The sequence below is a fragment of the Morchella importuna genome (genome assembly GCF_003444635.1).
Source record: "Morchella importuna strain M04M26 chromosome Unknown Morimp01GS070, whole genome shotgun sequence".
NCBI lineage: Eukaryota > Fungi > Ascomycota > Pezizomycetes > Pezizales > Morchellaceae > Morchella > Morchella importuna.
In genome coordinates, this window is record NW_025763466.1 from 59,165 (window position 1) to 74,727 (window position 15,563).

The 15,563-nt window shown below is 45.5% G+C and overlaps 4 protein-coding genes across 4 annotated transcripts; 3 read left to right on the top strand and 1 right to left on the bottom strand.

Annotated features, from left to right (window-relative positions):
- Nucleotides 1–96: 96 nt before the first annotated feature.
- On the bottom strand, nt 97–476 carry LAJ45_11485 (uncharacterized protein; the record flags this gene model as incomplete). The annotated part of the gene is made up of 3 exons (XM_046120992.1): nt 97–249; nt 318–400; nt 452–476. 3 exons carry the CDS (start codon nt 474–476, stop codon nt 97–99), a joined length of 261 nt encoding a protein of 86 aa, XP_045965814.1.
- A 1,430-nt stretch (nt 477–1,906) lies between these two features.
- LAJ45_11486 (uncharacterized protein) lies at nt 1,907–3,090 on the top strand (the record flags this gene model as incomplete). Its single annotated transcript, XM_046120993.1, has 2 exons — nt 1,907–1,939; nt 1,996–3,090. The coding sequence occupies 2 exons, from the start codon at nt 1,907–1,909 to the stop codon at nt 3,088–3,090; spliced, it is 1,128 nt and encodes a 375-aa protein (XP_045965815.1).
- A 1,464-nt stretch (nt 3,091–4,554) lies between these two features.
- Nucleotides 4,555–6,220, top strand: LAJ45_11487 (uncharacterized protein; the record flags this gene model as incomplete). Its single annotated transcript, XM_046120994.1, has 4 exons — nt 4,555–4,785; nt 4,861–5,077; nt 5,133–5,904; nt 5,962–6,220. 4 exons carry the CDS (start codon nt 4,555–4,557, stop codon nt 6,218–6,220), a joined length of 1,479 nt encoding a protein of 492 aa, XP_045965816.1.
- Nucleotides 6,221–11,225: 5,005 nt separating this feature from the next.
- Nucleotides 11,226–13,051, top strand: LAJ45_11488 (uncharacterized protein; the record flags this gene model as incomplete). Its single annotated transcript, XM_046120995.1, has 5 exons — nt 11,226–11,364; nt 11,419–11,673; nt 11,732–12,448; nt 12,501–12,582; nt 12,643–13,051. 5 exons carry the CDS (start codon nt 11,226–11,228, stop codon nt 13,049–13,051), a joined length of 1,602 nt encoding a protein of 533 aa, XP_045965817.1.
- Between the last annotated feature and the right edge of the window lie 2,512 nt (nt 13,052–15,563).

A 15,563-nucleotide genomic window follows, 5' to 3' on the forward strand; every position in this document is an offset into this window, starting at 1 on the left:
CAGTAAAATCTAAACCCGCAGTCTTTACAGTCGGTGCGCATGACATGCGAGTGCTTCGCTTCACGTAGTCTTATCACTTGTTAGAGCTGTAAATCTTTAGCTCATAATTCCATCGTGTTGCTCTATTAAGAATACAAAATAAAATCTCCAGTATTCGTCTTGTATCCCTGCATATTTCCGTTCCAAGTTGAGTTTCGAGCAATTAATAAGATACTTGCGAACCCCTCCCTCCGAACCAAGTGGGCAGGCCTGCCAAAGCGAGAGGACAGAAAAATAAGTCAGTTATCTTTTTACTTAACTGCTCTTGCAAGTCTCACCATATTCTCTCGCCGCTTAGCGCCACGGACTATTCCCCAACCGCAAACCTCAACCCCTAGCCCAGACTTCATCGAGTGCTCTCCTAGCGTTTTCCGTTATTAAGACTTACACGGGAATCTCGAACGGCATATACTTTCTAAGCGTTTGTATAACTCCATGTCAAAAATCCTGGGACAAGCCCCCGTAGCAACTCGCGCTTGCGTTGTCCCATGATTTTTGAACGAGAACTATACAATATAACTTCAAAAGACAGAAAGTGTCGGCCGCAGCCTAGACTGAAAGGATTAAGCGTGAGAGCAGTGAAAGATGTTCCAAGCCACTGCAAGTGATGGAAATTGATATCCTATCTTAATAGCGTGACATACGTAGGGCACTGCTATTTAACCTGCCTCCGAGTTAAATTTTATGCCTAAACGCTGATCCCCCCCAAGCGGCGGCCGAGGCCGAAACTCGTGCTGCGGCAGTCGAGTGCGGCAATCTCCGAATCATGAGACATCACTCGGAACGCTCGTTCCTTACATGACCGCCCCGCGCTCTGGAACTAAGTACTTGGTGGCTAGGGTAAACAGAACCGCAGTGGTAAATACTCGTTGTTCACTGAATGCGGTGTCCAGAATTATCTTGGCGGATTACTCGGACCATACTTCAGTAATCTTGAGTCTATATGTGGTGAGCGCACTGCAACCCGCAGTCCAATCAAAAGGCTAGAGGTACAAGACAAAGTCAGGAAGTCCAACTTATTTATCAAAGTTACAGCGAACTCTTCAGCCCGACAACCTTGAACAACATGTATCTTCTGCTCCTACGCAGAGTTCACTAAGACGAGTACATGTTGTATGTAGGTACACTCGACAATATACATGGTACCTACAGACCTTGGCGGTGTCATCTCATCAGACCAGTTATCCTGGGTAGCCTTGGCACAACCCCAATTGGCCTTGCATAAGTGCATTGCATACTCTACATGATGATGTACATATGTAGGTACAAAAGCCGCCACCGGAACAAGCTTTGTTGATGCACGTACCCAAAGCTTAAATCCTTTACCGACAAATAGAATCTACAAACCTCGGTGGTGAATTGTCCCCGCAGTCGCAATCGAGGTCGGATATCGGCGCTTAAGCCCGGCACTCTCGGCTGAATTGGGGTTACAGGGGGAAGATCATGCCCACATGTAGAATAATCGTGGAATTTAAACTGGACACGGTCATCATTTCTGTAATATCGGCGAACCCCCGCGCCGAAATCCAAATAATTGGTGATCAACAGTATTGTTTTCGGCTATCTAGTGCATTATATGGAAGATTCTATATGCGCGGATAATATTAAGTCCGTTTTCTCAGTAATAATTGAAGAATCCCCGTAGATAGCTTGATCCGTGAGCTTTAGTTGCCTTCTTGCGGGGGTTAACCTCGGGTACAACTCATTGAAAGACGTATACAAAGTGTGAATAATGATATAAAGCAAATGAACTTTAATGAAAAGACAGATTTTGGATCAGCCACTATCTCTATTACTAGCTTCTCATCAGTGAACACCCTCGAAACTTAATAAACGTCTTCCAAGATACCCAACGATATCCTATAAAATGAGCTCGAGCCAAGAAACTCCAATCAAAATTGTATGTGCAACTACCGTCCTAAACTCCAACCATTCGAGCTAACGATTGATTTATAGGCTGTCATCGGGGCTGCGGGGCTCATTGGAGTTCGCCATGTTGACCATATTTTGCAAGAGCCTTTGACAGCTCTTAGTGCACTTGTGGATGCCTCTCAAACAGACCGCACGAAGGAGTTGGCCAATGAACACTCTGTTCCGATATTTAAAACCACAGAAGAACTTCTTGCAGCCCGTGCTGAAGGAAAAATCGTTGTCGATGCTGCCATTGTTGCAACTCCAAATAATACCCATGTCCCAATTGGTACCCTTCTTATCGAGAACGATATCACGGCGCTGGTAGAGAAGCCCATAGCAGCTGATAGTTCTTCTACGACTGCCCTACTCGAGGCATTGGAGAGGGCCAAGGGACGTGGCTCGTCTGCAGCGGTTCTTGTCGGCCATCATAGACGCTTCAATACCTATATTCGTGCCGCAAAAAAAGCAATCATCAGCGGGATACTTGGCAAGATTGTTGCGTTCCAGGGGACCTGGGCCTTGTTGAAGGATCTCAATTACTTCAAAGACGAGTGGCGTACGCAAGTTGGGACCGGCGGACCAATTCTTGTCAATTTGGTGCACGAAATCGACAATTTGCGTTATCTTTTCGGCGATATCGAGCGAGTTTACGTTGAGAAAGGGATGTCTACTCGGGGCTACGAGGTGGAGGAGACGGTGGTCATGACAATGCGATTCGGCAGTGGGGTTGTTGGGACATTCATCGTTTCCGACTGCTGTGCATCGCCGTACAACTGGGAATCGGCCACAGGCGAGAGTCCATACATCCCCAAATTAGGCCAATCCGTATACACTATTCTAGGCACCAGAGGCTCTCTCTCGCTTCCGGAGCTTCGTCGCTGGCATTACGACTCGGCCAATGGTAACGGGAGCTGGTACAATGAGATGGAATACGACGATAGCCTGAAGTCGGAGATCGACGATGTTATGCCTCTTACGCTGCAGCTACAAGACTTCGTGAAAATGCATAAGGGAATGAAGGAGCCCAACTGCTCGGCGCTAGAGGCCTGCAAATCTCTGATGGTCGTTGAGGCAGTTGCAAAGTCTATGAACACTCAGCAACCTGTCGAGGTCGGAAAACCGGCTTCGAAACTATAAAGCAGGCGTGTATTTACGTGTGGATATGAGGTGGCAGAACGTACATGTGTGTATCTAATAACCTGACACATTATATTGTAGAGTACTTTGCAATCTTGCAGTTATTTAAGAAATTCGTTATTTTCGTGCAACTACATACGTATATTGCTATTAAGTACGTCCTAGTACACATGTATGTTCATGTGGACCTAGGTATGCATGGCTGGCCAATATCATTCACTCGGTTATGAGACCACCCTTGTAATATTACTCCGTGCACGCCGTGACTAGTGCAGGGGAGAGGTTAGTCCACAGAGATCGAGCAATGGAAGTTTGAGAATCCCAAAATAAACAAGACTCAAATTCATAGTTCATTGTAAATGCACATGTACATGTAGTGCTACATCGCGCTAAGATGTAGTTAGAATCGACCAGTAGACGACCGTTGTAAACGAGTGTGTGTGTGTATGCATATGTTGCACAATACATGTGTAAATACTAGTACGACGTAGAGTACATACATAGTAGCTGCACAAAGTCTCGCCTCCATTAGGTTTCTTAAGTATCAACTCAGGATTTCCCAACGCTGATGCTATTAATTGCTTCCGGAGGAACCCTTCTGCAGCACAAATCAGGTAAAAGTGACATGTATCGAATACTCGGGTCAGAAGTATTACTTGAGGACGGCTGTTCGGCTTGGCTCGTCCTTGGCCTCCTACTATTGGGTGTTGCAAGGGCTGCGCGAACAACCCTGTCGAACCTCCACAGCCACACCATACGAATGGGGAAAATGTAAATTGGTTTTTGCCTCAAAGACAAGAATTATCCTGGAGCATATGACTGCTATAAGTCCTAATTTGTTTCGATAGATCTGCAATAGTATGCAGGAACATTCATGGGCAGCAGTCTCTGGTCCGCGGGTTGGAATTGCATGGATTACAGATACAGTTGCATGAACATGCATAGATATTAAGGATTTCCCCCAATCATCACGTCTTGAATTCAGCCTCACTGACCCCACACTATCATCCGAATTAACTCCTTTTGAAGCAAGAAGCTTAGGCCTCAATTCAAGTGACGAACATTTTACTCTGTTCCATTGTCGAATCATCACCGGTAATCTTGATGCTAATTTCGTCGTTGCTATTGCTGTCGAAATCCTCGAGTGTGAAGTGGATTTGGGGACCATAGTTCTTTCTCGTAGGCTAGTATCTGAGATGTCTTACTCGGGAGACGATACAACGAGGCCTGCTACTCTCAGATTGTCAGGCGATGTTGGCACCATAATCAGTCATGCAAAGCTCAAGTTCTAGTGACAAGTTGAGTTTGTTGATATCAAAGACAAATATATAATGAGCAAGTCTTACCTCTGGATTTCCTCATCTCATCAGCTTCCAGTTCTTCCTTTCCACCATCAACTCCTTCGATCAGACTTCCATCTCATCAATTTCTCGAGTTGAAACTTCTAGAGGAAAAAGAATCAAGATGTATTTCAGTACTCTTCTCGCCACGGCATATGCCTTTACAGCCGTTTCCGGTCATTTCATGAAGCGCCAAGTTGAAGCTGGACTTATTCCGTTACTCTCATCTAATGCCAGTATCTACTACCCTATGGATAGCGGATTCACGGTTTCCAGCGAACGATTCACAGAGCTCAATCGCCCTGATTTCCAACTGGTAGTACATGTTGCTTCTGAAGATGACGTTGTAGCTACTGTATGTCCCATCCCACTTGAAGACCCCCTCCGTCCCTCCAAGCCTGTCAGTTTCAGATTTCTTACTCAGTAATAGGTGCAATTCGCAACAGCAAACAACATCACTTTCCTTGCTAAGAGCGGCGGTCACGGCTTATCTACATCATTGTCTCGTGTCCGCAATGCTATCATGATTGACATGAGAGGATTGAATTACGCCAGATATGATAATGCGACTTCTCAGGTGACTGTCGGCGGTGGTATTACAACCGGTGAAATGATCAACGCAACCCACGCTGTAGGAAAAGAGATCAGTATGTTCTTCCCCACAATTGTAACGAGAGAATCAACTTCTCTGACCTTGAATAGCTGCTGGATCTTGTCCTTGTACTGGTGTGCTGGGAGTTACCATGGGCGGTGGTGTTGGCCGTTTGATGGGAAGGCACGGGTTGATCATTGACAACCTCGTTGAGATGCGCTATGTGCTCGCCAACGGTACCGCGATCACACTCAATAATCAAACGGATCCCGAGCTCTGGTGGGGTGTACGTGGTGCCGGTCAGAACTTTGGTATCGCAACTTCAGCAACATATCAAGTTTATGACCAGGTGAACAATGGAATGCATTACGCTGTGGATATGGAGTTCTCCATGAGCCAGCTTCATGATGCTCTCGATGTGATCAATGCTCAGGCCGATGAGCCTTTGGATGAGAATCTTGCTCTCTTCCTCGTCACCGTCCCAGTCGGCTCTACCGGAGGCCCTGTTATCGCTGTCAACTTTGTTTACTCCGGGCCACAAGCCGATGCCGAGGGACTGCTCCAGGATTGGCTGGATCTCAACCCCATCTCCTTCTCTGACCGTGTTGTCTCATGGGACTCTCTTCCATGGCGAGTCCAGGCAGGCCTCAACAGCGAGCTTTGCACACCAAACAAGTACAGAAACTCTTACTCCCTTGCCATGGACACATACAACCATGAAGGTATCCAGCGTCTGTTCGATAACTGGGAGAGGTTTGTTGAGTCGTACGGCGCCAATGTTACTATGAACTTTATCTTCGAGACTTTCCCTCAGCAAGCAGTCGTAGCCGTTGATGTAGACTCCACTGCTTACCGCTGGAGAGGCCAGTCCAAGCACTTCGGGTATATAGCTCTCATATTAGCTGTTGATGAAGAAGAGCCTTGCTAACCTCTGGATAGAATCTTCCAAGCAACCTACACAGACGGGCGCTTCAGCACCTTGGTTGACGACTGGTTGATGGAGCAAGAGAAGATCTTCAACAACTACACCGGATATGACGAAAAGCATGTCTACTACAACTACGGTAAGGGGACCTACAATACCGCTGAAGACTCCTGGGGCTATGAAGGTCAGGTCCAGAGACTTATCCAATTGAAGCGGAGGGTTGATCCTGAGGGTCGCTTTGACGGCTTCCGTCAGCTCTTGGACTATGCGTAGATCAATATAGCAGAAGAGGGGGGGGAGGGGGCTTCATTTTGATTCATTTCCTTACTACTCCATGGATATAGATTTCGTTGTCATTTGTATATCGATCGTTCCTTTGTTTCCTTTCCTTTGTCTCCATCTTTATCTTCAGTGAGGCGGGGTTGGGGCCGTGTTTTCGCTTTTTTCCTTTTGGGTTGTCTGCCTGGATGGTTTCTCGATAGAAGAGCGCAAGTCGTGAAATATAATATTTCGGATACCACAAGAAACAAATTCGAAACTCTCATGCTTCCTATCGCCATCATATATATATCTAACGCTGGGCCAAGTGTGGGACCCAGCTAGTTGACCCACTAAAGAAGATGATAAAACGCGCGATATTTGTGTGAAAACGTACACATTATTAACATTCCAACCTTGTATGTAATAATTGATCATGTGTACCTCGCGGATCCTACTTGTAGCTGCGTAGTATTTCTTTAATCGGGGAAACGACTTTTATCCCCGTAAAATCCGATTGGATAGCATTGTCTAGCTCAAGATTATTCTTTCTCCAAGAACGTGTTTTGTACATATCATCAAAGCTTTTTAGAAACACCAAAGGAATTATATATGTAAATATTAATTTAAAGCCTTATCAGGGGTTACCTTCGGGTCCGCCCAGTATTCCTATGACAGAAACTCAGGTACTGAAGCTCAAATACGTGTATTATCCCTTTAATTAGGCCGGCAGCTTAGTTCGTAACCTGATCCGTTTAACTGCTTTGGGTATATACAGCCACTCTGCAAAAGTGCTCGTGATTCCGATTTCAGAGTGAGACATTTCTCCATATGTAACCGCGGCGGACCATCAAGAACACCCCAAGAGAAGACTCTCCCAGTGACCAATGGCGCCCAAATTAATGAAGAATAAGATCAATGACCTATCTACTTTTTATATATAGTCACGAACTATATTATATATTTTTCGTTGTTTTGAATCTCAACTTTAATAGCATCAGTATTACGGGTGCGCCACACATTAAAACTACATCACGAACACTTTTAATGAGTGGCTATATGTATGCTACAAATTGATGTAAAAAAGGCCAGTAGCACGGCCCAACGACGGTTAACATTGATTTCGAACTTTCGCAACTACTCGTAGTTTTTTTGGCGTTTCTGGACTGGACTCGGTCTGCATAGCACCAAAATATGGTTGTCAAGCACGATTTACGCCCATATGCAGACCCAGTCCAGTCCGGAAAAACTGCGAGTACAATCACATTAGATATTACAAGCGGAGTGCGGCCTTCGGCCGCCCAAATGTAGTGAGGAAATGGAGGTGCGGGCGGTACTGGGATAGTAATTTCTTAGATTATTGCTGTCATTCTGGATTATTGGGTCATTCTGGATTATTGGGTCATTCAAAGGTACAGGCACGCACTAAACCTCATCTCCACCTCTCCTTTATGTAATCTGTGATATATTAGCTCTAGTATGCACTCTAAGTCATTCAATGAGTAGCGTTAGTGTGTAGATGTAGTTCATGATAAAATTAAAATGGTATCAGGGAAATTCGACCTTCATATATAAAAATATAGCTGTGGTTCTGACACTAGTGTTTGTTCTTTTATATCCATCAATTGAAATAGCTACACGCCTTTTAATGCTAGTTCCCTTCCATCTCGGGAGTAGTTCTTTGTCGAATCAATATTAGAAATACATGTAGTGCGTTGCAACCAATAGGAGACGTTCCTGGTGACGATGAGGAAGACTATATAGTTTAGATAACGGGTTTCTAAGATAGCGGGCTCTGCCGCTATGAAATGCTCCAGTGCCCCGAATGTCGGAGACAGAGTGGGTCGCAGGTGGAATGGTCCAAAATCAATCGCTTATCTAAGTTTAGTTTGCTATGAAATCAATTATTTAGCCAAATCTATCACAGCCGGGGAGCGTTTTCCGGCGTAGTCTCTGGCGGTCATTCCTTGGCACATATGAATCTTGAAGTCAGTCCCTTTTACAGGGTCAACTTAGCTAGAGAGGAGAGCGAAGGGGATCCCAGAGGTCGGGAGGAGGGGGTGCCGAAGGCACCCCGGTATCGCGTACCCCATGATATGTAGGTATTGAGGGAAAGATTAATACATATAGATCGATAATCCATATACAGCGAGAGGTAAAATTATTGTAGAAATAGGGGTCTAAAATGGGGTTTCTATGGCTGGGCAAGCCAATAGGACTCATTATAATCTAAGTAGTCGCATTATATTAAGGTAGACTAAGGCAGAAACAATCGGGGCCTAGCCACTGCAACCAGCTGACGCCGGAACTTCCTCTTTATTTTACCCCACCTGGTAGGCGGATCCGTTACGAGCTGAGCTGACGGCCTAAGGGATAGGAGGTACACGGTAGTTCGACATATGTACATGTACTTATATATACTGGGCTTAATTATCTAGAGTCGCTTATAATTTCATGAAATAGTAATATTCTTGTTTCCTATTACTCGCATGAGGGGTTTGATATTACACTATAGAGCCCTTCTCGGAAAATACTATCTGTGCCCCACCTTATAACGCGGTCGAACCTTAAGCTTTTCAAGATCTCCATCTCCATGGACGTTGTGGCTATGTATGTATGTAGGTACTTAATGTATTCTTGTGTTCTAACCCGTCTCGATAAACCAACCGAATTAGAAGGCTATCCAGACTAATGTAGACTACATAATACATAATCTCAGCTATGCTGTTACTTTGCTTGGACCCACGTCAAGAGTCGCTCCCGGTGCCAAGGCCGGAACAAGGTCAGGTGATGTGGGTTAGGGTTTGGCCCCGAGTAAACAGCATCTCAGACCGGAACAGAGATAACTAACCATATTATGTACCTAGCCATAACCCGGGCCGAGTTCTCGTTGGATGGCTTCAGAAAGGTGCCTCGTTGATTCTTGGCGAGAATATCCGAAACGTAGTATTGTTTACATATACAGTCGTCTCTGGGTCAACGACGAAACCGGCTCAATGACGAATAACTACTTTTTGGGCTGATAGTCAGTCAAAGCAAAGGGGTCGGAGCGCTTCTGTTGGCTTTTGTTGGCTTCGATTGGCCTATTCGCCATCGGACCGGTTTCGTCGTTGACCCAGAGACGACTGTAGTTCAGTTAGCTATAGTCATACTATCTACGTACATATATACAAACAGACTCGATACAACCACATCTGAGCCTCCCTAAGCCATCCTAAGACTCTTAGTGTATCTCAACCCCTCTCTCAAGACTCTTGGTATATAGTCAGCTTCTTTAGTCGACCAAGATCGGGGTAAACTGTTAGTAAATATGTTTTCTAGCATTGGCGATAGTTTCATAAGTACTACTAGGTACAAGTTGGTACCGGATCTTCCGGTTCATCCGTGATTCTGTACTTGGTATTTGTCAATTGACTCGGGCCCATCATCTAAGCCCATATCCACACAGGCCAAGAGACAATAGTCAATCCTTAGCATGTTTTAGAATTCCAAATATGGCCTTCAACTCAGATTCAGTCTTTGTTCTATGTCCATACATAGTGATATATCCATCTCTGGGGTTCTGCACTGATGATATACCTGTTGTTGTTTCTGTAACTCGGCTAAGCCGGAGTTAAGCGTCTGTTTTTGCGATCGATCAGTAACTACTTGTATCTAGTGCACAAAGAGATAAGCAGAGTTTCAACGGTGGTAGCTGAAGCCGGAAGCACCGGATTGATTCTGCTCGAATTATATATGGAATTGTGGACACAGGATCGGAGGCTTTTATCTCAAACTGGAGATTCTGCCACAGAGAGCCACAGTAGCCACAGATGCTGGATGCTGGTGAAGGGATCAGTTGACCCCGCGGAACATTCTACAACGTTAAACTTTGCAGTGGACGTTACCCCTAAGTTGAATTGCATCTAACTCGGTTCCGAGAAACATAACCGCACCCCGATCGGCCTAGTTTAAACTACCGCTGTGTTTGGGAAAATTCGTTGCGCTGCAGCAGGGGTCTTCTCTACCAAATCTTGCATATTGACGTCCAAATACTGCCCCTGGTTGGCTCATACCCCTGCTGCAGTGCAACGAATTTTCTCAAATACAGCGGTATATGCAACCCTTAACGCCTGATCGTGGTTACACCTGGCCTGATCTAGCCGAGTTTGTTTCTGTTTATCGGTTAGTATGTCTCATTCTCTAACTGCCGCAATCATAGGTGTTGCACTTTCAATTCGCCGGTGAGTTTAGTTTCAACTCAACGTGTTTTCTCAACCTTTTACCTGAGCTACGCACAGCCAAGGCTTAGCATGTTATTTATCGCCGTTATATGTATCCGCATAATGTGCAAGAAGCCGTTTGAGGCGCTGACGAGAGCTCACCGACTCGAAGAGCCCCGGTTCACTCCCGCGGGTGTCCTTCGTGATTAGAGGCTTTTGACCTTTGTACTATGCCCATAAGATGCTTATTAAAGTAATTTATGTCATGAAGCATTTGTCAAAGATGATACACTAGGCCTATTGGTGAACATTGGACGCAGTGACTCTTGATAACTTAATAAAGTTGTGTATCAGCATTGAACCCCGATTATTGTATCCCGAGTTATCTCAAAGTTGGAACTACAACAACTATCTCTAGATACAGATTAGAACCCTGTCCTTCTGGGTAGTCCCCACTTTGGCTTGCGTGAACCTGAAGTTTTGGGAGTAAGACGTGAAGTCATATCGCCTCATGACCGTTAGTCTTTGTGTACTCCGACGCCCGATATTCCTTAGGGCCGGTATCGATGTAACTCTATTATCCAACTATCGAATGTATAAACATCTAGCTTAATTAACCCGAGTATGCTGATGTTTGCAGAACACAAACACAGTAAGTCCACCAAGGCTACTTACATACTAGTTTATTGAAACTCGAGAACACTTCGAAGATATTTGATATAAATCCAAGTTCAGAGCCCTCAATTCCTGCCACAGACACAAACTCGACATCCCTCATATCTCTAAGAGCTTCGACAGGCTTATAGACTCTATACAAAATGCAGATCGTCATAGTTGGCGCGGCATGTGCAGTCCTATTTTTTGCATATCGGGCATATCAAACCTACCTCTCCATTCAAAATGAACAATCTTTGAAATCTTCAAAAACATGCGGCACAGTTCTACCGGGACCAACACGTTAGTAGCAATGAATCCCTTCACTTGGAATAAAACTAACCATTCACCCTATAGCTGCCCCAATTATTGGGAATATCCTCCAAATTCCAAAAACCCACACATGGATTCACTTCAAACAATGGGCAGACATCTACGGACCAATCTACAGGTTTCAGGTCGGCTCCAAGAATAACATTGTGGTTTCTACTGAGAAGATTGCAAACGATCTTCTCCGGGGACGAGGAAATATCTACTCGTCTAGAGAGTTCTTGTACTTTGCGACGGAGCTCCTCTCCAAGAACCTCCGACCACTTCTACTTCCATACAATGGTACTAATTCAATCCAACCCTTCCTTGCCTGTCTCTATCACTTACTAATTCTTTCTAGATACCTGGAGGCGAGGACGCAAGCTTATGCACACTCTCGGTATGCCAAAGGTTGTAGACACCTTCCGTCCCGCCCAATCCCTCGAAGCAAAAAAGCTCCTTCACGACATGCTGGAAGACCCCGAGAGCTACGAGAACCACTTTGAGCGATACGCAGCTGGCATCATTTTCCGCCTTGTATTCGGAAAGGCAGTCGAGACTGGCCGTGAGCCCTACGTTCGTGAAATCTACAATATCGTGCACACCGTCGAACGCGTCGCTGCCCCTGGTGCCTACCTCTGTGACTCCATCCCATTACTTCGATACATCCCCGAGTTCCTATCACCCTTCAAGAGGGAGGCTAAATGGCTACACAACCGTGAAATTAAGATGTTCCGCGAACTGCAGAACGATATCCGTGTTGGCATCAAAAACGGAAGCGCACCAGAGTGTCTGACCAGAACCTTCCTCGAGAATGAAGGAGAGTTTGGCATGACCTCCGACGAATCTGCTTATGTCATTGGTACCTTCTTTGAGGCTGGTAGTGGTACCACTGCTGGAGCTATGCTTACCTTCTGCCTGGCGATGTGCCTCCATCCACATGTGCAAACAAGAGGTCAGGCTGAAGTAGACGCTGTCTGCGGTGACCGGATGCCCGACTTTGAGGATTTGCCAAATTTGCCCTATGCACGAGCTGTAATGAAGGAGATTCTTAGATGGCGCCCGGTTCTTGCTGGAGGTTTGTTGACCCTTGTTGTACATGAATTTTTTACTTACAAATTGTGTTTCAGGTATGCCGCACGAGTTGACCAAGGACGATGAATATGAGGGTTACAAATTCTCTAAGGGAACCGTTGTCCACGCTAACCTCTGGTAAGTAGATCGAATGCCCCTATGGACTCTTGATAATCCTATGTACTCACGTCATAACAGGGCAATCCACCGCAACCCCGAGCAGTATCCCGACCCCGAGACCTTCAACCCAGACCGCTGGGTCAATCCCGCCTACCCCACCTACAAGGAGCCTCTCAGCGTGTACCCCAACCTCCAGAACTTCTCCGCGTTTGGTTTCGGCCGTCGTATCTGTCCTGGAATGAACATCGCCGAACGATCTCTCTACTTATTGACGATCCGGCTGCTGTGGGGCTTCCAGATGAACAAGAAGAGGGACGCGAGCGGTAACGAGATTGACATTCCCTACTACGACTATGATTCGGGATTGAGCTCTAGGGCAAAGCCGTTCCAGTTTGATTGTGTGGCGAGGAGCCCAATGAGGGCGTCGGTTATCCGGAAGAGCTGGGATGAGGCAAAGGCTACTGATCCGTTGAGGAGTCGAAACTAGGTTGGAGGTATTATTGAGAAGTTTGAGAGATTCTTCGGAAACGAGAATAAGGATATTTGATGTGGTTTTTTTGGGGGGGGCTTTTTACATGGTAAACAGCGTTCATTTGTAATTTCTTTTGTCTTTGGCTGGTGTTGGGGGGGGGGGGGTAGCTCGCAAATGTTAGGGAATATAGATTTAAAAATTACAATTCTAGTAACACTTGATCGAAACAGTGGTAGTATTTGGGCTAGATTTGATCTATCTACATGTAATAACATTCCTGGATCAATGATTGGAATGCTATCATAGTAAGAAACAGGTGTCTGATTCGCTGGGTAGCGAAAAGTACATGTACATATAAGTAATCAGTCCCGACCCGGATACCAAAAATACACTTTGCAAGACCGCGAATCGAGAAAAGTACTCAAATATCGTTTTCTCACTTTGGTATTCATCGTAAACACATATAAAGCACCGATATCGATACATGTATCTGCATAGTATAACGGCCGCTCCACGACCATTGAGTGGTATCTCCCAGCACAAAAGATATATTGTAGCAAGATTCTCTTCACACATCGCCTGTGTAGTCAGCTTGCAGTGCTGATCATGATAGGCCAGAAAAACGTTCTTTTCGACCCATTTCCTGAGCAATATAGACCCTGGCATATATTACCCTAACCCTGATCCAGCAAGTTAAACCTAACCCTATCTAATCCAACTCGTGAAAAAGTACATGTAGACACCGCATTTCTAATATTTGGCCGAACAAAGACCAGTCCCTTTACTTCAGAGACCCGAGCCTACTACGGACCGCAGCATCCAGGTATCGCTTCTGCTACTCTATTGCAGGTTCTAGGAGGCATCGCTGGTAAAAGTACAATTTCGCACGGAATTTGCAGAGCTGAAAACTCTTAATGATAACCATAAAAAACACTACGTAGTAAGCAGTGGCATCTCATTCCCACTTATCTCGAGCCATATCACCCAAGGCACAGCGTTAGGTTAGAGTTATTGCACGGTTAGGGCTTGTCAATCCACATTCCGATTCAGCCCAAAACAGCGGATCGACCCGGCCGCGCACAGTTTGTTGCCTTAGGCGCCTAACGAATCTCACCACGGAGGCATGCTAGCCGAGTCATCCTTAATATCTACTGGCTGGGCCTACGAACATGAGCTCTGGCCGGACATATGGCTGCCAAGCCATCTTGCCTTGCATTAAGTTATACCTGCTGGCCCCAACACCATGGGCACGGACACGGTCATGGACAGTGCGCGGCAATGACATGTTACCGTCAGCGTAGATTTTGGGTCCACGTGTAGTGGTGTGGGTACTGATAGTTGAATATCGAATGTATCTTTTATATGGGCTCGGGAATCTTCACACTTCACACACATGCACGGCACACCATATGCTAGGAGTGTTGGCCAGGCCATTTTTTTTTTTTTTACCTTTGTTTGGAGGGCCAATTTATTGTCAGAAGATGCCTGATCATGAGGGCTGAAAACATGCATACATATAACATGTTTGAACAGCTCACGAGCTAGAGAGCTAGGCCCACGCAGCAGGGTCAGTAGGTCAACAGTATTAAATTTGTTTCCGCAACATGCAGACAGGCAGCAACTCAACGAGAGATAAAGGTCGAATTTTTGCGTTGTGAGTAGGGTCAGTAGGTCAATTAAGTGTTTCACCAGTTGTGAAGTTGCCTAAAATTTCAAACTACACTGACATGACGCATCATGGCGTGGATCTGGTAGCACAGTCAAATCTTTATTTGAACAGCCATGCATTCGATGAAGCTCAAAGAAAATTAGTGAGGGCTCAGAACTGATTGATTGATTTTCGGCTGTTTGTTCCATCAATAGGAGGCTGCATAATTTATGGGGCGGTAGTGACCTTGTGGGGCTTTCTTGCGTTGCCACAAGTGTACTAGTAGAGTGGGGCGTGGCGCCGAGACATATAGTTTAATTTTTAAGCCATGCATGGCGAACCCTAAGTTACCTCTCCCCCCAACATGTGGAATGGCAACAGTTACTCTGGGCTACAATTCAAGGACAAACAACGTGACTGGTTCGGGCTTAGTTAGGATTGACAGGATGTTTGGCAAATGTATTTGCCTATTGAAAGTTATCAGGCTGTTGGCGTTCGTGATTTCGTAGGTTGTGCCCAAATGCTTGATTGCTATCCTAGTCGGAAAGACAGGTCTGTCTAACCTGGTTTCATCTTGGGTTGCCCCAGCAGCAATTTATTGAGCCCCATACTTAACTCTTGGAAATTCTAGTCTCGAAACCCATATAAAAATGCGTGATTAGGCTTTACCATTTTCTAAAGTATCAAACCTATACGCATCGAGTGCGGACTCTCTTGCTAAGGATTGTGGACAGTTGTGCATGTGGGCGACAAAGGATTACTGTGTAAATTAATTATAATTCAAATCATCTCCAATTAGCCCCTCATCAAATCGGCCTGTCAGACTTAGGCCGTTGTTAAAACTGACAGCCTGGCCCTGCTACATTACCCTGATACCGT